Raw genomic sequence first — 26,086 nt, 5'->3', positions numbered from 1 at the left:
TGTGTGAGCTTGTGGCAGCAGGGTGTGTAGGTATTGCCACACTCGTATACAGCAGTGTGATGGGACATTATGCCTCATGCATAGTGTATGAAGTAGTTCCTGAATTTCAAACTGACCCCCAGCACCTCCCACAGTACACACGGTTAAATTTTGTGCCCCAGGTCCAAATTTGGACTGCCGCCATCCACACTTGGATAATTTAAAGACAGGAAAAGCTTTTTATGCACAGCACCTTGGGCAGGGAGGGCAGCCAAATACTCAAGCTCAGGGTCTGCACTGAATTTAAGACGCACACTTAGTTGTCAGTTTATTATTAGGTACACCAAGCTAAAGATTATGCAGTCTAATCCGACCGTCCTGCAATAAATCCTACCTTTTTATGAAGGTTATAATATTCAGGTTTTTGGTTGAAACTGTTTTAAAGAGGTGCTGATTCAACTTTATGGTTTGTGGTGCTGTTGAACTGTACTGCGTTATACTGAGATGTGCTTCTTATATTTTGTTCACCATCAGCTGGATGCACCAGCCTGAAGGTCTGTGGAACTAATAGCAGCAAAGTCTGGGAGATGATTATATCTTGTGTAGCACAGTTTGGTCGGTTAAAAGATTAATATTATAATAAAAAACACAATGCAGCGGATGTGATATTAACGTTACTTTCTTCAGAAGGATCAGAAAGATTGACTGAGTTCCAGGAAATGCATGACGCACACAATAAGAGCACCTGTAACAATGGTAAGACAACAAAGATGGAAACAGCTGTAGCCTCAAATTGCTTAGAAGACTAAAAAATTACAAACGAAATGCATTATGAAAATTAAAATAAAATTTCCCTAATTCTGCGGACTAAAAAATTAAGTCTAAAATTTGAGTATGACTAATGTACAATTTTAGTAAAAAAACTAAGGCTAAAACTAAATTAAAAACAAAATGAGCACTCGCCTACTGCTTGCATTATTACTGTATCTCTGATTTAAATGTTACAATAGCACATATAGACTTTATACGCCATATGTCATTTTATTCTTAGGTCAAAAATCACCACAGTGTTGTTCCTTCATTTTTATGCTTCTCAACCTATTCACATGAGCTGGAACAAATCTTCCCACTGCTGGAGTAAAAAGTGCAAAGTTGAACCGACAGCCTCACTTCATTACCACTGGCTCTTGCTGTAATGGAAAAGTGTCTGCTGAGATTAGATTTAATACACACAAAAACACTGATTCACACCAAAGTACACACAGCATACAGATGCACAAAGACATGTTTTCCTCCACCTGCCAGTTTCCATCCAATTAGTGAGCAGTGTAAGGAGTGGGTAGATTGTTGTGTTCGTTGGCCAGGAATCGACTTTGAAACGGCAGCAGCGTAGAGGAAACAGTGCACACACGCTGCGTGTGTTCACACTTCCCCAGTCATAACCTAATGGGCAACATACAGACAGCAAACCTACATATAAACACATGTGCACCAATATGAGGAGACGCTCACTCACGTACACACACAAACACACTTGCCTTGCCTCTTCTCTGTGAAAAACAAAAATAATAGACAAGTAGGAAATCAATAACTGTCTTCTCGCTCAGCGCTAACAGCACTCAGTTCTCTCCCTCTCTCTGGAGGAACAGAGACAGTTGCCAGGCAGGACTGTCAATCAGACGCTTACTGAGTGGCCGTGGCTATGGCTGCTTTATAAACACACAGCCTTTCACTGATTACACAGTCAGTAAGACAGCCACCCAGTTAATCAGTCTGTCAGCCAAGGAAGCCTCTTACTCAGGCAGCTAGTTGGTTACCATCTAAAGACTTTTCCAGTCAGTCTGTAGGTTGGTTAGATGGGAGCACTGGCTGAATGGACCATTTACACCACTCGCTCATTTAGTCAAACAGCAGTCTGTCAGTAATCAACATTTTTTTGATCAGTCACTCCCCCACTTTGGACCAGACTGATATATTTCAACCACTACTGGACAGATTGCTATGAAACTTTGAACAGCCATTCATGATGGACCAAGGAAGAATCCTGTTGATTTTGCTGATACAATTAATTTTTGAATCTAGGGCCACCAGCTGGTTAAAGTTGTCACTTACGCTGTAAAATATCAGTACAGATAAAGATGAATGGGCACAAACACACCTGTTGGATGGATTACGAGGCAATCTGGTGTAGATATTCATGGTGTGTCTGTCCACTGCACCCTCGAGTCACCCTCTGTCCGAATGCTCCCTTTCAGTACCTGTTTCTTTAGGGCCTCCCTCCTGAAAAGCCCAGTCTGCTCTGATTGGTTCAATGTTGAAACCAGGTGCAATATGTAAGAATTGGCCCCCTGTCAGATTCGTACTCCAAACAAATAGGGGACAACATATCACCAGAGTAACTGCTAACTGCTGCAATCTGCCATTTGCTAGTCAGCTTAGTTAAACATGCAGCTAGCGGTGCAATTAGCTGACTGTGCCCTGACAAGGCGCAAGGGGGTGTTGGTATTTAGGTTAGACTGCTGGCACAGAAGCTTTGGACCACCAGGAGGAGGAAGTTTTTTAAGGCTCACCTCAGGGACCCAGTGAAGAATGCTGGCGAGGTGCCAGAAGCAGTTAGGGAGGCTTAAAAAAACACAGCATCCCAGACTGACAGTGGCCAGTTTGACAAGACAGGATGCAATACCAAGGTTATTTACAGCTGGGGTCTATGAAGACAAAGCCGGTTCAGGTAGTGCACAGGAGTGGCATGATGCAGGAAAGTACCAAGAGGGAGGTTGGGCATCAGTCAGCACCCAACTCCAGAGGGCACTTCACACACGTCTGTTTCGGTAACTATTGATTAAAAAAGGGGTTTCTGGTGACACTGTATTTTGATTTAATTTTTTTATTTGCCAGTCTATTTGCCAAAATTATTTATTTCCTTACCATATTTTTCATTTTCTCTGGGGTGCTATCACACTGATCTTGACTACATTTTGTAATATTTTTCTTTTCAGTGATCCCTTCATGTCACAGTAATTCTTTTATAATTTTTTGCACTTCAGCCCACAGACATGGGATGAAAAAGAGGTTAATAATCCCTTGATAAAAAATCTTAACATACCTATACACATAAACCGGAGACCAAATGAGATTCAGTGTCATTGAGCTGTTAACAATATGATGATAAAGATGATCATGAGTCCATTCTTTTCACAGAGTAACACCTCAGTCTTCCCACAGCGAGTCCCTTTGTCACAATTTACCCCGACACCTTATCTGTACCCAAATGAAGTGAGACACATGGTAGCTCAGACCTGGCAGGAGCGAATTGATCACATGTTACAGAGATGGCAGGCAGTGGAGTGTAGCGGCATGGATCAGATGTTTAGCTGGATGCTGATGGAGTGTTGAGAGAGAGACAGAGAGACTGTCGGAGGATGAAGGGGAGGGACATGAGAGGGAACAGCTAATCTTTATGTGGCCTGCACCATCACGGGGCGGTCGCCTTGGAGATGATGGATGTGAAGGAGAGATGAGGAAAGAGAGAGACATAAAGAGACGAAAATATGTGAGCAAAGCATGTGTGAGAGAGTTTGTGTGGGTACATGATATTCACAACACAGGTCTGTGTCAATATTTCTTTTCGCATAGGTTTCCATAGCACTTTAATGGCATGAAATAGAAATATGAGCAAAATAATAGTGATTTATAGAATGATAGTAGCAGAGAAATATGTGCGTAGTGGTGCAATTTTACATCACACAAGCTATAATCAGTGTAGGAGGTGCTTTGATATTAATAATAATGATAATAATTACAATGTATATAACTCTGTGTGTGTGTGTGTGTGTGTGTGTGTGTGTGTGTGCGCGTGTGTGTGTGCAGTACCAGATTGCTGCTGAATAGTGTCTCTGTTATCAGATTAGAGTTAGAAGGCAGGCCAAGGCTGACAGTAGGGCTCACCACCTGCAACTACTGATAGCCATACACACACATAAACACACACACATGCACGATTTACTATTTTCTTATTTCCTCTCTATTTTACAATCCTAACAATCCTTAAAATCTGACAATTTTTGTCTCAGTCTCGTGTTTCTCCCTCCCACAGTACTGACTGACAGGAGACTCTTCTTCCCCTCTTTCTTCTTCCATCACTGCCTTCTGCCATTCTCTTATCCTCCCTGCTGACAGAACTGCTCCTCTTCTCTTTATTCATCCTCTCTACATTCCCTCCATCATCCACTCATTCCTACTGTATCTCTCCCTTACAGTTTTCTATTAACCCTTCTTTACCGACAGGCAACTCTTAAGCCTCTTCTCCACCTTTCCTCTCCTTCCATTCCCTCACTGACAGGCACCTTCTTTTCCTCTTTCATCCCCACAACAAAGACTCATCCCTCATTTTTTTTCTCTTTTAAACAGGGAATGCCTATAAACCAGCTTCTTCACCTGCACAGACTGAACAGGTTTGAATGCAGACGTCTTGATTTTTTGTTGTTGGGATTTGCTGTGTGACCGAATGACGGAGGAAATAACTAAAAAAGTCTTCCAACCTGAAGCCATTCAGCCTTTTTCATGGGGAATGGAGGTCTAAACATTTTGCTAGGACTGAATGTTGTCTGAGAGGTGCTTGAGATGCTGCGGGCACTACATTTAGAAATGGATGGCTCCCTGCAAAAATGGCAGCGAATTAGTTTGTGGTTAAACGTGGCCGGAGTGGAAAACTGAAATGTTTTGAAGAAGAGAGAGTAGTTCAACACAGATACACACACAAATACTAACACAAAGACAAATGTGTATTGCACAGAGATGCAGCACACACAAAAACACACACACAGCACAACTGATGGAGGTGACATTAAGAGAGAAAACCACAGCACTTAAACGCGGCAGGATCCATCTGCAAACCCTCTCCAAACTGTTTATTTTCTGTTATACACACACATGCACACACAAACACGCAACCACATTTCTTTTGTAAATCCCCTTTTATTTGTCGCCTGTATATAAAGCTATATGTGTCTTTAGAAGAGGTGATCGTAGACACAATTTGTACTCACTAATGTGCTCCTTGTCTCTAAATGTTGACTAAATTAACTGCATATTTTCACAATCATTAATCTATTAATTATTTTTTCCCTTTGTCTAGAAAATTTTAATTAAAAAAAGACAGAAAAGAAAGGTGATTTCCTCGATTCGATCGATTAAGAAAGTAAATGTGTAAACCTTAACCAAAACTTCCCTTTACCCTGATTCTTAAATGAAGCAGCCGAGTCAAACAACAACCAACACATCCCAGCACAAACACACATGCTCTCTAGTGTCCCTTCACTGCAGCATCTTTTACACATTTCCAGTGTTATTTTGTTATTTAATTAACACTGAATCCAGTTGGAAGCGTAGTTAAAGAATATCCCTCTCTTTGTTAATCTCATTTGCTGCTGATGCCAAGCACAGGAGCGCTTGCTTATCCCATCAGCTGTATTTACACCCTGACAGGACATGTCTCAGCACTGCGCTGGACAAACATTAGGGCTTTTAATTGCTCTGTATAAACACAGGTTTTCCGTTCACCACATCATAGTTCAAACTGTGAAAGTAATCCTTGGAGCTTTTGTACTCTTGTGGGTTGGTGCTTCTGTAACATTCCTACAAATTTTTACTGTGTGTTTGGTACAGTTGTCTGCCTCCTCATGATGCTTACTTGTTCTGCTTTCAACACCTCTAACAATCCCACTGGGCTACGTTCCTGACGGCACTTGACAAAATGTGACGGATATCCTTCAATAGGTTTACATTCTGACTAATATTCCACTAATATTCAGCATACCACAATATTCAAAATGCGATACAGGTCATGTAAATAGTATATTCTGTTTGGAAATTCAAAATTTGGCAAACTCCATATGTATCAATTTCTGTTTAAGAATTGTTGGATACGCATATATTCAGAGTTTAGTAGCATTCTTTGGACATACAGTCATGGAAAAAATTATTAGACCACCCTTGTTTTCTTCAATTTCTTGTTCATTTTAATACCTGGTACCACTAAAGGTATAATACAATGAACACGACAAAAAATGCAGCTGATCACATAATACTTTATGTCCTATTTGACATTCTTAAGCTTAATTGTATTCCCAGGGTATATAAGAGGCCATTTCATGTCATAAGCAGCACTGCACATGCAAAGGCTTAGAGTGGTTTCCTGCTTACATTCAAGCCATAGCACAACTCAGAAGTTGTCAGCTCTCACATAATGCCTAAAACAAAAGAATTATGTGAAGCCACAAAGGCAGCCATCTTGGCACTGCTGGAAATTGGCATGAGTGAGAGACAGGTAGCAAAAAAACTTAAGATCTCCAAGACAGCTGTTCATTACAACAAGAAAAAACAAGCCGAACACGGCACTACCAAATTGCTACCTGGCCGCGGCAGGAAACGTCTCTCTACCCCACGAGATGACCATGCACTCGTCCGTTCCTGTGTCAGGAATCGTCGTCAGACCTCCAGGGACCTTAAAAATGAGTGGGCACTGTCGAGAAATGTGACTTGTTCGGCAAGGACAGTTCGAAACCGACTTGTTGAAGCTGGTCTGAAGTCACACAGAGCACGGAAGAAGCCCTTCATCAACGAAAGGCACAGGAAGGCCTGGTTACTCTTTGCTAGGGATCACAAGGATTGGACTGTTGATGATTGGGCTAAGGTTCTCTTCAGTGATGAATCCAATTTTGAGTTGATGCCCACTCCAGCTAACTTACTGGTTAGGAGGAGGCCTGGAGAAGCCTACAAACCAGACTGTCTTGCCCCTACAGTAAAACATGGGGGTGGATCAGTGATGATCTGGGGTTGTTTCAGTATGAGTGGAACAGGGCAAATGCAATTGTGTGAAGGGCGAATGAACCAGGTCATGTACAGGGCTACTCTTGAAAACAGTCTTCTTCCATCAGCTGGAAAACTCTTTCCTGCCTCGAATGACTGGATTTTCCAACAAGACAATGCCCCTTGCCACACAGCAAGGTCAGTTAAAGCCTGGATGGAGAACCACAACATTCGCACCATGCCTTGGCCTGCTCAATCACCAGATCTGAATCCAGTTGAAAACCTATGGAAAATCATCAAACTCAAAATGGAGAACCACAAGCCCAAAAACAAAGCAAATTTGTTTGAATTTGTGCAACAGGAATGGGCTGCTGTGACAGCAGAACAATGTCAGAAGCTGGTGGAGAGCATGCCAAGACGCATGGCTTCAGTCATCAAAAACAATGGTTACGCAATCAAGTACTAACTCCTGTGTGTATCATGTGTTTAAAGCAAACAGAAAAGAAAACATGGAATGCTTAAAAGCAGTGTTTTTGGCAGTACAGTGCCATAGCTATTGATGTAAGAACTTAAGTGATTTTGGTTACTATCAAGAAAACCATGGAAAATGGCTAGATATCAGCTCTTAAATTAAACTCTTACGAGCTATTTTTGTTGTTATCATTATATTTGTCCAAACAAATGTACCTTTAGTTGAACCAGGCATTAAAATGAACAAGAAATTGAAGAAAACAAGGGTGGTCTAATAATTTTTTCCATGACTGTATATACAATGCACACAGAATAGAGGTTATTATTGCAGTTTGCAACACACAGTCTCTTGCCTGTTTACGCTCAGCCGTGTGCGTTATCATGGATGCAGTGAACACATAACACTAGGCAACAGTTTGTAAGGCTGGGAGAGAGACTCGCTGCCAAAAGAGAAGCCACATTTCTGGTAAAGAATGAAAAAGTGAGTCTGTGTTTGCAAGGTCAAACAAGTCCGCCACTGGTGGAAAACTTAACTTCTTTTAAATCTAATTTTGATGCAAAGAAGCAAAACTACACACGTGGCTCCAGCCATTCCACTTTTGATGTGATAAATGACATGTTAGGGCACATTAATGGGATAATGCATGGCTGCATGTGACAGCGATATTATTTTCATTAGCCATGTAAACAGCTTAGTCGGGATATTGTCATTTTTGGAATAAGGGCAAAAAACAGAATACTTTGTGCATGTAAAGGCAGCGATCAATGTGTTCACATCAGTCATTTTATTCACCTACTACTCTCACTGAACACTGCCTAGCTTGTAGGCGGGACCGAAGGACTCCCATTGAATGGTACTGAAAGTACCACTTTGCCATACAGTGGGTACATTCATAAGTAAGCTAACACAATCATTATCACATTAACATCAAATAGATCAGTCACTCTCTCTAGTCTGTAGTCTGTAGTTAATGGCGATGCATTTGACTGCAATATATTGACTGGCATTTATATTTTATTAAATTTTTACACGTGATCAGTCCCCCAGCAGCATCGTCAACCTCCTCCAACTATACTTTGTCCCTTTTGAATACTTATTCCAATTTCAAACAAAAGGCTATAATTGAGAATGACCACATACTGATTACCTTTAAAATAGCAGGATATACTCAAGCACAAATGCGCCTGTTCCACATTCTTTTTTGCTTCAACGTTGCTCAACAGGCCTCCACAATCAAGGCAAAATCAGAGTGGTACTTAACCAAGCATCTCAGGGGCCACACACACACACACACACACACACACACACACACACACACACTTACACCAGGGTAGACAAACACTGCGTTCAGGAGACCGACAGGTTCAAGTGGGTTAAGTATGTGGGATACAGTGGCAAGTGTTGCTCTAATGCCGCTGGTCCTTGCTAATGGTATTAAATGGCACAGCGCTCGTATTAGCATTCTGCAAATGGTTGGCGCTGAAGCCTTGGAGTATTGTGGAGGAGGAGGGGGGTGACTCTTACAGTAAGTGGCGGTTTGAGAAACGTTTGTTCTTGAATGTGACTTTGAGGACGACTGTGTTTTGTTTCAGTGAGAAGGAGGTTGAAAGAGAGAATAGATGATGAGAGGTAAAAGGGTTGGACTCGCACACTCTCTCATCGGCTTACACACACAGAAATGCAAGCACACGAACACAAAGAGCATGTAAATGTCCAGTGACAATGACCATATATATATGATACTGTCAAAAGTCACACCAGAAAGAGACGAAACCCACAAAGCTTCATGGTAACGCAGGGCCTTGGTGAGTTGACATTTACCCTGCATCCCGAACACATACACACACACTTAAGGTCCCATATGCATGACAATTGCCCAACCAGAGACAGTGACAGGAGAGGGACCGACGAGTGATAGCCAAGAGGGGGTGCAAGGCCATATCCTGAAGGAACTGTCTTTAATGGATGGCAGAGGGCAGGATGTTTAAAGAATGTGTGTGTGTATGTGTGTGTGTGCATGATTCATAGAACATAAAAGAACTTTTTTGAGTGACATATAAGGAAGGCTGTGCCACTGTAGATAGTGAGTTGGGTGCACTTCAAATGGGAGACAGAAAAAGTGAGATAGATACTCTAGTGATGTTCAGATCAAGACATTGGCAGAGAAAAGACAGATAAGCAGGCCGCTGGCTTCACTGACAGACTGATTGACAAACAGACAGGCCGACGAAGAGTATAAATATATACAGTAGAGCCTGCACCAATTAACTCATGGAAAGTCATGCTAGTCAGTGGTCGCTAGAAGTGTGAATCTTCACTGGCCTCAGGATTTGATTAGATTACGATTCAGCTGTCAATTATTCAAATGCAAAACGATTCTCGTTGCATCTCAGTGTATGGCATCCTCAATGATCTATGTTCCTGCACATGGCTACTTTTTCATCATTTAAATTCCCCTTTTATTCAGAAAGTTCTTCCAATAATTAGACTATAGCAGTCTACAAAATAAAAGCTGCATCTCAAGTTAATAAAATCCAACATGTCCCCCGAAAATTAGCATGTCCACCTGGGCTTCATGTTTCCATCACAGCATATCAAAGCTGAAGCCTATAAACACCTGTGACAACTGCAGAGTCATTTGACCTGGGAATGAATGCCGATTGTTCCCATTGAAAAAAAAAGCCAGATGTTAGTGGGTTTTAGTGGGTTTTTTGTCCAGTGTAACTTTGCTTTCATGACTGGAGAATACAGAAAATACCAGAAACTGAAGATAAGGAAAACACTTTAAGGCAGACAGGCGACATTCGATAAGCGTCAAGCTTCATGTACAGAGAGAGACAAAAGAGAGAAATATAACTATATTCAAGAAAAGAAAGAACCATAAGGTATCAGCTTCAGACAAAGATTCATTTTGGGGGGAAAATACAGCATTGTCCCTTTAATCACAGGGAAGAATGTATCTGCTTTAGAAAATCCTTACAAGTACATACAGATAACAAAAGAACAGAGCTTTTAAGCTGTCGGGAGGTTTTCACCAGTCTGGAAGCTCTGCTGTCTATTGAGCAGTCTTGTGATTGTCGCACAAAGCTAAAAAATGACTGCATCCAAACGTTGCATGTCTTTTCTCACTAGCTATTTTATCTGCCCTTGAACAGCCAGTTTATTTTGCTTTTAAAGTTTGAGCAAAACTGCCCTCCTTTTCAAAGTGTACCTCAAAAATATTTTGGTGTATGATAGGAGTCCTTCAGATCAGCATGTAGGTTGTATGTATATCAGCCTGGTGTTAATGTCATGGAATTAAAAAGTTCGTTCCTAAATGAGATATCTATCATTATCCTAAAAGACGTGGCTGTTAAATTGTTTATTTTCTGATAATTCCTGAATGCAACAAAACATTTTCAGGAATGTACATATGCCAGCTGAATGTAATTTCTTCACATGACAAACAAACCTTTTGTTCTATGTTGGAACGAGCACAAAGGCACCTCGTTCACAGATGCAAAACCTCCAATTATTAACAGTCTGAACGTTAACAAATGTTTCCTCCAGGGCCTTCAGTACATTATATATCATAATGAAATATGATCCACTGCTCTCTCTCATGACTAAATCTGCAGTGCATATTGCTCCCTGTTGACCCTTAACCACCTGCAGCAATACTGAAACTTTTCTAGTAAAACTCTCGTCCGAGTGCTCTGCTCTGCCAAGCTGCTGGCTCTGTCAGATCCATTTATAGACAGGCCGACTGGACAGCCGCCTGCGTGTCCAGAGGGGTCTTGGGACTGCCCACTCATTTCTTTTCATTAAGGCTGACTGAACGGTAGCCTCCGGTGGCAGCTATACTCGTCTATCCTCTCTATTTGACCCAGTCTCAGTCAATTAGGCATCATTCCAAGGTGCTATGTGAGAATTCACATTTTAACCCAAAATAAGAAAATTAGAAAATTGAATGTTCTGCAAGGGTGACTGTAATATGGACATAAGTCATTGAAAGCTATTTGACAATTGTTTGTTTTACAAGTATGTCACTGTGTTTTTTAAGTGTGGGTGTTAGCTTTCAAAAGAAGTCCACAAAGAAATGATGTACACTGTGGGCCACAACTTGAAGCCTATATTTACAGTATAGTTTGCATTTTGGCCAATTTAGACAATTAAAAATATGCTGAATTAACCAATAGCAATTCCTGATCGCAGTATACTGATGACTGTATAGGTAACTATCACTGGATTACTTTGATACTGATGAAAATGTAGAAACGTGGTGATTTTCAGGCAAGTTCTGGAGTTATAAGTAGTGTCTTTTTCCCTGATTTCTATGTGTATTTATGGATGTTTATTCACGATGGACATGGACAGAGCTAACATTCTCCAGTGTGTAAGTCATGCTCAATCAAATAACATGTGTACCATGTCTGTGTGTTCATATTAGATTGAGTTATGACTCTGAGAATGTGATTTTTGGGTTTGAATTGGATTTAAAAGTACGTTTATCTCTTAAATGAGCTGTTTGATGCAGTGCTGTAACTCCAGACTACCATAACTATCTTCCCATTGTTTTCATGACATCAACATGCATCTGTCCCTTTCACCTCACATGGTATCTTAACCCCCCTTCAACTCTTCTGCGCGTCACATTCGAAAGAATCTAAATCAGCTCTCTTTTGTCTCCATCTTCTATTTCTCTGTAGCTTTGTCATTCCCTACTTCTTTCACTGACCCTATCTGCCTACCCTCGTCATGCTATACATAACCCTGTCTAACCCATGCCGCTGGTGTTAAAGATGCTCTTAATGAAGCATTGTATTTTAGCATATTATGGATGTTAATAATTATAGCAGCAAAAAGTTTTTAAAAAGTACAGAGAGAGCTCTAAAACTAATAACATTTCTTGCGAAAGTTTACTTTCTGGGTTAGAAAAATTGTGCTTTGTTGTCTGTTTGAATATGTCTGAAATGTTTATGGTTCACAAAAGGGCTTCTCTAGGAATCTGTGTGTTAAACAAAGACAGCAGTGGGTCTGAAAGCAAGTGGTGCAAATAAATAGGGGAGATATAACACCTGACATGTTAGTCAAACTTAACTAATAGCTCGACTGAGACCTTGCTCCAGAAGTAGTTATGAACCAATGCACTTGCTAATGTGACAAAGTGTGCAGTGAAGGGTGCTGAGATAGACTTTAATACCAGAAGAGGGACACATGGAGGGTGGGAACAGAAGGAGAAGAGATGTGACAGTGACAGCAGCATGAAAGATCCAAGGATGAGCAGATAATAACACATAAGATGTATGGATAAGAGATGATGTTATATAGGATAGAACACTGGATTTAGGTAGTTTCATATGACACTGAAATCTGAGGTCATTCACATTTACACATTTATATCTTAAATCTAGCAACATTTATATGCCTTTTTAAGGTTGAGCATGGAATAGGGTACTCTTCAGAAGTCTTAAAGGTCAACCTGAGAATCCAACCATCTTCAAAAGATTAGTGCAGGTCTCTCTTGAAAAGCAAGATTCCATCTCTATTATCCCAATAAAGAAAGGTTAGACAGAGAAGATGTCAGCGATAAAATGTTTTTTTCGATCAGGGCTGTTATTTTTTCAAAGTGAGAAAGCAACCATGTGAAATTTTTAAAAGGCCAGATACCAGATAAACTCTTACACAACACTTTTGAATATGTTATAGAGTATAGAGTCATGCAACAATTCAACAATCACTCCAATGTCTTCAAGAGAGCACAGTAAAGTTTGGCCTCTAAAGCACTAGGTGGTTTTGAGTCCACAAGTTTGCATGTGTATTTTCAATTTGCGCACAAAATACCAGAGTGGAAATGCTGAAAAAACAAAGAAAATCTCAACATATGGCAAAAAAGCTTTTACGCTTGTATTAAAAATGTAACAAATTGCAGTGGAAACAGGACTTAGGGAATATCACATGACAAACATGAAGCATGTGCCTTGAACTGAAGCCTCTTCTCCACTGAAGAGATGAAAAATGTCTGCAGACAAAAACTCAGATCTTTGTGGAGTGATGCAATGTTAGAGTTGGGCCGATTGAAACATTTTCAAATCATTTTGATATGAGGCTTAATACTGGACTGGCTAGTAGCCAGTAGCTGTCGCACATGACTCAACCGCTACCAAGAAGAACATAATGAGAGCCCATGAATGACAGCACTTACAGTCCATCATGTCAACTGTGACACATCGTATTTTTATTTCTTACAATAACAATTCAACTTATCTTCGCTTATTCCAAAGTCAAACATCAGAATAATGAATAAAGTAAGACTTCAGCTGAGTGAAATTGGAGAAAAGTTTTGTGGCACTCTTCCAGAGAATTAGTGCCATTAGCTGTTAATCTCAACGAGGCAACTTCTTATAACTGCATAGAGGTAGTGGACGGAAAACAAGCATTAATTTAGATTTTTTCTGCAGATTTTCTAGATATTCTGTTAAACTTTACACTATATTTAGACATTGACCTAGCTACTGCCTGAAAAGGACCAAACCTCATTTATCAACATTAGTCACCTTCTTCCACCAGAGTAGAAGTGAAGAACTTTTTCATTTCTATTCAGAGGACAGTGTAGAGTTTAAGCCTTTACTGGTTTTCAGCCCCAAACACTTTCAATCACAGAGGGACGGTCATCACGTCTATACGTTCGATACCGACTGAAGCTTGCTTTCTCATTCATTTGCCCTTTTACTCTCTCTTTCTGTCTCGTCGGTGTTCTCTCTCTTTCTTTCTCTGACTCTTATTCAAACTCACTCTGTCAAGGATAAGCCTGATTGAACCCGATTTAAAAAAAGAGGAAAACAGTTTTCTTTTACTCTGCATTTAACTCTTATACTAACAATCTGAATTTATACAACACATGTTTACTAAAATAAAATGCAACAAACTGATTTGCATACAAACACATATACACTGTTTTTCCCCAAAGAGCCCCATCCCACTGGCAAATGGATCTTTTGAACCAGTTTAAAAAGACTGATTGCTTTTATTGTGAGCCTTTGCCTTGCTTTTATCAACCGTTTAAACTGCCAGATTCACCAATTGTTGTTTTGTGCCTTTTATCTACTTTGGAGCCATATCAGTGCATTTTGTCACGATAATAATGTGCAAATTGCCCCATTCATTATTGTTTTTTGATGGAGAAATTGGGTAAAATAAGCACTTTGTAGATAAGCGTGGGGTCTGAACACTATTTGCAAAAGCATCAGCGGAGAGCAGAATGCATTTCAAAGAGCTGAATGCCAAAACTGATTTTAATACACTAATAACGGTGTAATCTTCCTATCAGAAAGTTCCAAAACACAGTGCACGCCTGGTGACTTATAAATCCGCTCAATAGGCATGTCTCATTGATTCAGCTTCCTATTTGAAGTGTCAAAGTAACCAACATGCAGATTACAATCCTCAGAAGTTAAACTGATTTGGTATGAGGAATGAAAGGATTATTTGTCTCTTCACCTTTTTGTTCCACTGTCAGTGTCACTGTCAGGCTCCTTCCAGGTCTGTCTAATTAACTGCTATCCTTCTGTTGTCTTTAAAAAACTGGAAGCAAATTAAAACATTTATCTTTAAAGGGAGAGGGAGCTCCTCCAGTCCTCTGTCCAAGTGTGTTACTAAGAAGGAATGAGCGAGGAGTGATAACGGTAAAAAAAAAGAAAAATAACAATGGGAGTGAGGAAATTGATTGAAAGTAGAGAAGTGTGACGCTACCTGTCACACAAACATTCACACATATTACAACGCACTAATACACCCACAAAAACCATCACATAAATATCCTCTCCACAAGAAAACACTTTTCTTCCCAGTCAAGACGGTATGTGGCCTTTACTTACCTTGGCTTGCTGGACACAGGCCATGTACTGTTTGGCCAGGCTCGAGCAGTGCAGCGTCTGCTGTGGATTTTCTCTGTAACACTGGAGCACCTTGGCCTGCAGCTCAGTGCATGGAGACACAGTCTGCCGAGGTCTACACAGAAACAGAGGGCAGAGAGGAGGATCAGTGTGATTATAGCCAGCACAGCCAAATGTGAGAATCTTCAGTTACTGAACATGCTCACATCTCTAGTTTCAGTTATCACGTTGTGCATTTTTGACGGTTAAATGGATTGTCTATTTCAACAGAGCCACTTTTGCTTGTTAAGAAGCCTTAAACAGGGGATTTTCTTGTAGCAGGTGTTATTACAAGTAGTGCTGCAATAATTACCTATTGATTAAGATTGAGTTTTATTTCTTGCTTTGTTTTTTTTGTCGTTGTTGTTTTTTTGTAAAATAACACAAGCAAAAAAGCCAAAAAAGACAGTGTGGTTGGAAAAGTAAACATTTTCCACATAAATACCCCTAATTTTTTTCATCAATATGCATGCATTATCCCTGAGAAATTAAGGAAAATATCAGGGAAAAGCCCTACTGCGCAATGTTATCGCAATGCTGGATCCGTCCCTTTATTCAGATCCACACCAAAAGTGAATGGGGTCTATTCTGGTAGCCATCCTTCATCCAAGTTTTGTGGAAATCAGTTCTCCTGCTGACAAACCAACCAACCAATAAACGGACAAAGGTGAAAATAACCTCCTTGGCAGAGGTAAAAAGATCACCAATCAAACGTTTTATATATATATATATATATACATATACATATATATATATATATATATATATATATATATATATATATATATATATATATACATACATATATATGTATATATGTATATATATATATATACATACACATATATATGTATATATATATATACATTATATGTTATTTTATGTTTTCTATTATTTATTGAAATTTTAGATTAATGCTATAGTATTCTTTTTCTTAACTGAACGTGACAATTTTAAGCTTTTCATTGAAATACAGGAACATAATAGAACAGCTTCAGCAGAGTAGCATAAATCTGTAAATCTGTTCTGCTTTTTGTTAGCTCTAAAGCTCATCACATTAACTAGCTGTAGTAGTGAATTTCTCCTCATGATATGAAGAAAACCTGCTTTTTTAACAACCTGGGTCTTACTGTTTGCTTTGATTATGAGAGCTTTTTACTAAGAAACTTCAGGATGAGTTTAGATGTGGCCTTGCTAGAGGTAGTGTAATAGGGCAAGGAACATAAACAAAGAAATTAAAATAAATGAAAATACAGACCCAGGTTGTAAAAAACCCCCTGAAATTATCTTTAATATTTAGACAAAGCACTGTCATGCTTTAAAATATGACTATCACTATGCTATCTCAAGATTACTTTCGCTCATGTGCAGCTACAGTTTAACTCCAGAATTCCATTGGTTGCATGTGCATTGTGGAATGGCCACGCTGCGGTTTTGCTCCGTGCGCCCTTGTCCGTCAACACCCACCGGCTGCGTTTTGAGTGCAGTACAGTGCAGCACTGCTAGACAGCTGGAATGGCGAGACCGAGGGAGTCCCGCGGTGATTACAGAATCACACACGATCGCAATTATACATGTATGTGTTATAAACACAACAACAAACAGACAAAAGGTTAGTGTTCCCAAACAAAGGATTATAAGGGTAGACAAGGTCTCTTTTTTGAAATTTTTGTGCTGGCGTCAAGACAGAGTGTTTTATTCTGAAAATTAACCGGATGTTTTCATATTGTTTCGGTGTCTAACTTCCTGTGTCGCCCGATCTGCTCTATGCTGAAATCGGCTGAATTGATGCACTGTGCTCCAGCATCCAGTGCAATGCAGCGGAGCCAGTGGAAGTACTCACATAGACTAGAGTGAAAGAGCTCCGCTGCTATGGCGGATCAGAGACGGACCGAACACGGATCTGGTTGAATTTGGGGGAAAACCCTACAGTTTAGTCTCTCACACTGATGAAAAACATACAATGAGTCTTTGCTGCTATAAGAAAATGAACACAGAACTAAAACAGTAATTAATTGCAAGTGTGATTGCCAAACTAAAGTTTCAAAAACATCAGGTTTAGTTTACAAGTGACTAAACATTACCTAACTGCATGAAGTTAGGCTGAGGTGAAACCACAGTAACAACAGCACAAACACTGTCTGTTTTGTGCCATTAAATCTTATGAAGTTAAAATCATGTGAGATTGTTTATGGTTTGTTTTAGTTGCCATTGGAGTAGCTGAGATAGTTTCAAAGGCTTCAAGGTGCAGCTTGTGTAGAGAGATGAATAATGCATTGACAAAGCAGCTTAGGAGTCAAAGTCAAACTTCCTCTTTTCTTTTTATCTTACTCACACATACAGTACATGTGTGTAGACAAAGCACACAATCATATCCACATCCACAAACACACACAGACACATACACACATGCACACACACACACACACATACAGGTAGTGAATGCTAATCCTACATGAGGGTAATCCTTGAGTGCTCTGTTGCTTGTAGTAATTTACCTGCTGTTGTGACAGAACTCGTTACTGGAAGGATTGGGATATGGATATGTACACGCACATGCACATACGTACACACAAAGACACAACTTATTATTCACAGTACTGCGCCCTGCATAAGCTCTCATATGCACACCCAGTCCACTAGCAACAGAATAGAACAGAATAGAATAGAACAAAACGTACTGAATATAACAGACAAGAACAAAAATTAACAAAAAGAACTGATCGAAAAGAATAAACAGAACAGAGCAGAACTGAACAGAAAAGATAAGAACAAAATAGTATACAACATAACTGAATGGAATACAAAATAGTTGCGGGACTTCTCTATCAAATCACATGATCTTTGTCCCCAGATGGATGGACAGAAAAAAGAATAAAACAGAATAGGACAGAATAGAATAGAATAGAACAGGACAGAACAGGATAGAATTAAACAGAATAGGACTGAATTAATAAAGTGGAATGCAGTACAACAGAATAAAATAGGACAGAACATAAATCCACTGGCTCTGCCTGCTCTTCCTGTTGACACTAGACAAAACCTTTTGTAGACATTTATGTTTTCTAATTTTCTAATGAACGTGATGTCTGTATACAACATTGTATTACAAAAAGAGCAAGAGACAGAGAGAGGAAGAGATGGAATTAGTGTTCAATTTGATAAGGAGACGCATGGCTACATTTGACATGATGGGACATGCCTATTTGTTTTGGGAAGCTGACCACCTGACATTCACATATGCAATCATGTATGTCCACACACACACACACACACACACACACACACACACACACACACACACACACACACACACACACACACACAAACACACACACACACACACACACACAGAGAGAGAACTACCATCATGCCATCCCTCGAAGCAATTACAGAATCGTGCACCCTTCACATATGAATGAGCTCAGTGGACCCTGTCCTCACTGACAAACACACACAATAAATGTGTGTGAACTTTGCTTTGTAAATGCACTGCATGTATGTGTGTGTGTGTGTGTGTGTGCATGAGATAAACTGTACACACCGAAGACATTTCTCTGCACTGGTATGTGTATTATGTAGTCTAAGTGTGTGAGTGTGTGTGTGTGTCTGTGTGTGCAGTGGAGGGTAGAGCGACAGGATTAAATAAATCACTGGCGGAGAGAATATTCATGAAAAGGGAAGTGAATGCAACCTGAGAGAGGGAGAGAGAACGTGACAGTGACGTATTAAATGAGAAATAACCTTGTAGCTAGCCTGGACAAACAGTAACCCATGGCAACCACCACAATCTGCATTTTACCTCTGCCATATTGTGCGGCGCCACGGCTCTTGGTGGTCAGGATGACAGGTGAATATTAGTTCATAATGTCTGTCTCACAGTCATTTAGTTGGGAAGCTGATAAAGTGCCATCAGGGTCAATATAAAACACTAGCTGATGTTAATAAGAGCTGACGAACAGTTTCAATTAAGGTAAAGCAGGATACACTTAACTGTTGGCTTGAGTCATTATTAAAATACTTAATAGCTTTATGATACAGGATACAGGGTTTAGGGCTGAATGGCTTAAATTAGGAGGGGGCATTTTGTCCACATGGGATTGAAAGGAGGGGATTTGCCAAAGTCAGCTCCTGAAAACAGAGCATTTGTATTGTTGCACTAGAAATAGAAATAGTGTTGTTGTGTTGGTCAGTTTAAAACCTGAGTTTCAATCACAATATGGAAATTATACGACTGATGCCCGTGTCTCCGCACAGCTGGTCGGCATTCTGAATTACTCCCTAAGAGCAGAAGATAACAGCAACAACAGCGCCAAGGTATTAATCCAAGCTCAAGTTGAAAAAAAGAAAAAAAACTTTTTCAATTCAACAAGAGAAACTTTCTGATAGCAGGAGTGTTTTAATAATGGAATCTGAAGCAGAAAATTGCCTCCGCTAATCTGCACCAACTGCCTCGTTTGACTGAAATTAGAGGTGAGCTCTTATTAGAAAAACATTAGCCGCCCCAGCTAGTTTGATAGCTAACTTTTGCAGGGAGAAGAAGCAAAACAACACACCAATTGCTTTTCTGCCTGTGACGTTTTGCATAAATACGTGCAGAGTTGGGGGAGAAAGATTAGCCTCAAATCGTTAAAGTTTCTCATTATTTTTTGTTTCACCTTGGCAGTGTGTGGTTTTTATGAAGAGAGCTCAAGTTCTGCGCGGCTGAAAAGCGTGACATTGGGGAATAAAGCAATAAGAAGAAAAAGGAAAGATCGTACAGGCGTAGCATTTTATTATTCTCTCGGTGTCTAAGTTGGTGTTGTTTGTGTTTGTGCATTTGTGTGTGTGTGTGTGTGTGTGTGTGTGTGTATGTGTGTGTGTGTGTGTGGTGTGTGTGAACAGTTATTAATGTATGATGACAAGGATTTGGGCTCCTTTAAAGCAGCAGCCATGGCATTGTACTTTTGGTTTTTAATATTACGCTGAGTGGAGAGGAAGAGAAGAGAGGATCAAAGATGTCATGGCTGGGGTGAGATCAAAAGGAACGACAGAGCATGCATCTTGTATTGTTAGAGGCTTTGTAAAGCTTTTATGATACTGCCATAAGGATAACATTCACAACATTATATTTCAACTGACAGAAATCTCACTTTCAGAATCACATGAAATCAGAACTGCAGATTTAGTTCATAAAGCCTGTGAGGTTCTGTCTGAGGACTGACAAAACTCAGAAGCTATGATTATTCTGGTAGTCATAATAATCACTTATTCCACCTTTGCTAAGTGACGCAGTGCAGGTAAATCCTAAGCTCACGTCACAAAATGACAACACCGAGAAACTTTGCTGAGTTTAATCTAGACTCCGCCAAAACTCTTACAAAGTCTCCGTCTCAAATGGGAATAGCAATCAAAAAACAACTACAAGCCATAGACTGAAGACAGACAGAACTCTGCACGTATCTTCACACGCTGACAGCTGAAGTGCTGACGGGAGATAGGAACGTAGGAGAACAATTCGCACTCTGTTAGCCTGGCTGATTGATCCCCACCAAACTCACTTTGTTGAATATAGGGAGAGAGAGATGGGAGGGGATAAGGAGAGTGTTTCATTAAAACAGGTGACATGCGGGAACAAGATAAGGGGCACATGTGCACGTGTGTTTGTGTGTGACATCTCATCGCTGATAACTTTTCAATCAGGAGACCTTGCGGTTGGACAAACTCACTCGAGTTGCGGGTGATGCGGGGTGAGAGATGTTCTTTGGAGCGTTTCGCTGCTATCAGCCTTCCATCACTAGCCTTTTTATCACCAACAAGTTCAATTCCAGTTTGGTGTCATTTATTTTGTAAGGTCCTTTTCTTTAAACAACTTCACTTTTCTTTTGAAAAGAACAGTGGAGCTTTCAAATCTGTACTGCACAAACAGTAATACAATATCTGAGAACACTGTTTTTGCACAACATAATACACTTTTCTCACATTATCTTACTTTGGCTCTCATTGAGCATGCTGTATTACATGCAGCCTACTGCATGTTACTCTATTTGGCTAAATGAGTGTTAGAGTGGGTATTTTACTGTATTTTAAATGTTGCTAGCCCTGTGCAGTCCCTTTGTGTTACAATTGAGGCAATATGGCCAACATGATACATGATATACAGCTTGATATTTTGAACTCTCCTCAAAAGCACTTCAGAAATGTTCGAATTGGGTGACAAAAAAAAATATCCCAATATTCTTTACCAAATTCCTTGATATCCAGATTGATAAAACATTGTAGAGATGGCTTTTGGTAATTTCACAAAATATTAACACAATGAAAATGTTGATAAATAATCCTCAGTAATGTGGATATAATGACTAAGTGGGTAAAGACAAGTATTAGAACAAGTAGAACAGTTTACTAAGTTCAGTAAATTAAATCACTTAACTCTAATGCAGCCTTTACGACCAGGAAAACACAACACTTATGCCTAGTCACTATATACTGTATGTAGATCATTGTCCTTTGTGTCAATGTGCAAATCTATGATCTTGTTTGTATATTTACTGTGTGTTAGATGTCCTTACCCTGGTAGCTGACATTTAAGACCATACCACATGACCGCAATGTCCACAGTTGATTACCATGTTTCCTGTCTCTCTAGACTGAGCCTCTCAAATAAAAAGGCAAAACACAAACTAAAAAGAAGTCTTCCTAAATCTACCTGACCCCAAAGGGGAAATGAGGACAGTCAGACACAATCCAGATGGACCCAGGCACTAAGACAGACTCAAATAGAGAGCACAAACACTGACAGCAGTATGATGGGCCACCAATTAGTAAGCAGCAAAGGTCAAAAAAACAAAACAGGACATAATTTGATCAGCACTGCATGCTCTCTGTCTTGCTTTGAAAATAACACATTTTTCGGATGTGATTATGTGTGATTATGACACTCCACAGAGTCAGAGTTGATATTGAGTCCAATATGGTCCATTTTGGAATTATATTTACATACAGACCAAAGCTCATCTAGCTGATCTAGTTCTTATAGCAGTTGGAGCTAAGTCTCTGCATATTCTTACATATAAAACTGTTCACATCAACATCATAATAAATGAAATGTCTTCATTAAATGATAAAAAAAATGTAGTATATAAGCCGGTGCTGCTGTGAATTCACACTCGTGGATAAAACAGCTCAAACCAAATCGGACCTGTCAGTTACTTGTTCGGGGGTGTTTGTGTGTAGGTGTTCTTCACCTCATATAGACAGTAACAGAGGCAGACTGTGTAAGTGACTGCAGCCTTCAGTCTTAATGGTAAATCTCTATTCGACCACAGTGCAGACAGGTCTTGTCTCTAGTAATGACTAGCAGTCTGCTACTGTGTCGGGCACAGAGACCTTTACAGTTAGCTTACCTGTCTGTTTCACTAATTGGACACGGTACCCACACACACACACACAGGAATAGACACACTTATAGAATAAAGTAGATATAACGAACCCAGATGAAAGTGTTCTTTTAACCACAAACTGTCAGCAGTTACTTCATGGTGAATCCTCACACAGACATCCACCTGAAGTTCACTGAGCCTCTGTCTTTGCTAACACTTTGAGGGTAACAAGATTTTTAAAGAGGATTAATGGATTTTTAGATCATACAGTAAGCTCAGCTGCAATGTTGTGGGTCTCTTAGGTGAGGTATTTTTGGGGAATATGAGTAGTCTGGTACCCCAAGGCAAGGCTAATGGACGAACTGCTCTAAAATGCCCTATGTAGTTCAGCAAGGCAAGTAGAAAATTGCACCAGATAACATTTTACCACTCAATATATCCCCAGTCAAGGATAATATTTTAGAGGGGGTGACAAGTCCGATTTCGAAAAAGACAGGCAATATCCCAGTGCGCTTCCATCTTGTTGCCCTGCCCTCAACAAGTACCCTCCTCAGGTGTGAGAGGCACCTTTTAGCTTAAACTTTTGCACTCAAACTATTTGAGGCCAGTCTGGAACCTGACAAACAGCAGTTGAAGTGGGACCACTGCAGCTGTCAAACAAGTGGAAATGACTAAAAGGGGTTTGTAATGGTGTGATGGTCCTATTCTAGAGCACTGTAGCTGATGGCCGTCTTCCTGAAAGGGGTTATGTGATTTCCTACGCTGCCTCCTCCAGCTGGCCATGGTTGCTTTTGTGAAATTTTCACCCCAGTGCTGGTCAACGGGCTGTAGGAGATCTGCACCTTCTTACCTATATAGTCTAGTCCTACACATCAGAAGGCTGCTGCTAGATCAAAGTCACTCCACTCTTGGAAGCCATTGGTTCTTCATCTTCTGATGACAATTTAGCCTCTGGGGGCAAAAGCCAAAGTTTAAAGGCTTCCGGTTTAGCCAGTGGGTATTAGGATCACGGATATTCCGGCCTTTAGATGGGAGAATGGAGTTGGAATTAAGAGACAACATCTGCAACGTTGTTGTCAGATGAAAGCTGATGGGTTCTGAGATTGCGTTTGGGCCATTGCGTTCCACCTATTTTGTTCTCTGTACAGTTGTTTACCTGCATGCACCCACAGTCTGCTCAAACAGGATTGGTCAATACCACTACAAATACTACAGACGAAAGCCATAATGTCTCCGATATCAAAAGATAATTTATTGCCTACAGATCTGGCATTCATATGCAGACATCTGTTTATAGAGTTTAATGTCACTCAGTCACAAATACTTCCTCATGGTGAAGCTGTACTGAAAACTCATTACCTTCTCTTCTCGCTTTCTTCTGGATGAGTCTGATCAGCAAAAAAATATGCATAAATTATATTTCTTTTTTATCAATGAGCTTTTAAAAATGATTCTTCAATAGTCGTGCAAATATTTAAGGAGTTCCAAGTCCTGACTCTTGCACTCCTATCATTTTGATGTAATTTTTGTCATTTATGTCTGTTCTCTTTATCAGCCAATGTCTTGGCCTGTACATCTCTCTATGAGCAGATTAGTTGCAACAGTAGAGTACAACCAAGACCATCCATAAGAAAAAAAGGAAAGAATCCAAACAACAGAAGTGGCAGACAGAATAGGATGGATAGAAGTTCAAAGAAAAGGAGGCTGAGGGAAATGAATGAAGGCACAGACAAGTTACAACCATGGCAAGAGAATTAAGAAGCGAATGAGATTATTGAATGAAATGAATTTAGAATTCAGAGGCAGAGCTAGAGACAGATATAAAGACAGAAAAAAAGACATACTGTAGCTACATAATGTGTTATACTCTGCTGCAGCCCCCCCTCCACTGCTCCCCTCCCTTCAGCAGTGGGTAAATAGAATAATTACTGGGTGGTCAGTGTAGTGTGAAATGACAGCGTGACCACGGCACAATGAAACGCTGCCCAAATGCTGACAGAACATGACGAGCACATGGCTGCCTGAATACAAAGTGTGCCTGTATGTGTAGCAGAGATAGAAAAAGGGAGTGAAAGTTTGTATATATATGTGTGTGTGTGTGTGTGCGTGTGTGTGTGTGTGTGTGTGCGTGCATGCACTTAAAAAAATAATGAACAACACATTGTGGTAGGACAAAATGCTCTTTTTTCTGCAAACTAGTGCAGAATTGATCTTCTAACCTCTCCCATGCAGCTACGGACAATAGCAAATCCTTGCTAATGTAATCATTTGGACAAAATTTTGGGCTTGAATTGTGTGCTGTTAAATTTAATGGACCAGGTGCATGAAGATGGCGGTGCTGTGGATGAGGTCACTGCCCATTATGCAGTGCAAAGCTAGCGAAAAGAGACCAAGCATCTATTTTTATCCCCTGTTGTTTCCAGGAATGCACTAGACTGTGTGCTAGTAAACCACTCCACTGACTTAATAATAACATTCATATATTTACTCCCATTACAGCTGTGTTTTAAATGTATCCTTTGTATGACAGTTTAAATAATAGAGAGGGGGATACTATTCGACTAAAGCCCTTGGACAGATTTGAAAGTTGTAATTTCAAGGTACAGTACCTTAACTCAGAAAAACCTAATCATGCAAAGTAACAAACTAATGCTGCGAAACTGTAACCTGACAGTGACGGTGACTTTCGTTTCCCACCTTGTTAGGAAATGACAGATGTATACAGATGTAAGAGATACTGCAGAGAGTATCAATTACGCCTCTGTGCTATGACCATTTAATGACTTAAGCTACAAATTTACATTACCTTCATTATCCAATGGAAAGGTCTCAGACTAATTGACTACACATGTAATATCTGTAGATGCAGTACACACTGCCAGTTAAGTAAAGGACGACAAAACAGCAAACACAATTAATCTTTTCAGATATTGTTAGTAAAATATCAATGTAAAACACAATAATTAAACAAATTTCAAATTATTACTGTTGTTCAGCAGTTCTGTTTCTTGTGTTCCAGGTAGAGCTCATAAGGCTTGGATCCATTTTACATTGCTGACAGAAGAGGGAAAATAAGTGGCTTCTACATTATGACATTTACAGGTTTTGTCTTAGAGGTGTTTCATTTAAACTGAAGTTCAGGATTTAATGGTGCACAGTAAGACATGGGGGGAAAAGCAAAGGCTTTAAGTGTTGATGAAAACCAAAAGGTAAGGAATGAGCATGTGAGAAAAACAGGTGAAAATAAAAGATCTGAATTAATTAGCTGTCTTTCTTCTGTTTTTCGATAATCATTGTCATGCATGTGGGAAAAGGGAAAATGAATGGCTTTCTGACTAAACTGGATTTGCAGGATTTTTGGCTGTCTCTCCTTACAAAAACCAAGAAACAACTGAACTCTGACATCCTAGTGGAGTACCTCTGCTTCTTGTGAAACCCTGCTGTTTCTGTTTTCCTGCCACTAGAATAGGGCCACTTATAAGTCAAGTTGTTGGTTATATTTTGCCATGATTGCAAAGGCGGTCGTGCCTACAAGACTAATTGTAATGAGGTTT

The 26,086-nt window shown here is 39.9% G+C and overlaps 1 protein-coding gene across 1 annotated transcript in view; it reads right to left on the bottom strand.

The window, feature by feature from the left end:
- chchd6b (coiled-coil-helix-coiled-coil-helix domain containing 6b) overlaps positions 1-26,086 on the bottom strand; it is a 57,151-nt gene that overhangs the window by 3,646 nt on the left and 27,419 nt on the right. Inside the window, exon 7 of the mRNA XM_073469039.1 lies at positions 15,115-15,247. Coding sequence (XP_073325140.1) covers positions 15,115-15,247 — 133 coding nt within the window. The remainder of the gene's footprint in view (positions 1-15,114; positions 15,248-26,086) is intronic.

This window comes from Pagrus major, chromosome 6 (genome assembly GCF_040436345.1).
Source record: "Pagrus major chromosome 6, Pma_NU_1.0".
Taxonomy (NCBI): domain Eukaryota; kingdom Metazoa; phylum Chordata; class Actinopteri; order Spariformes; family Sparidae; genus Pagrus; species Pagrus major.
This window is presented reverse-complemented; position numbering and strand designations above follow the sequence as displayed.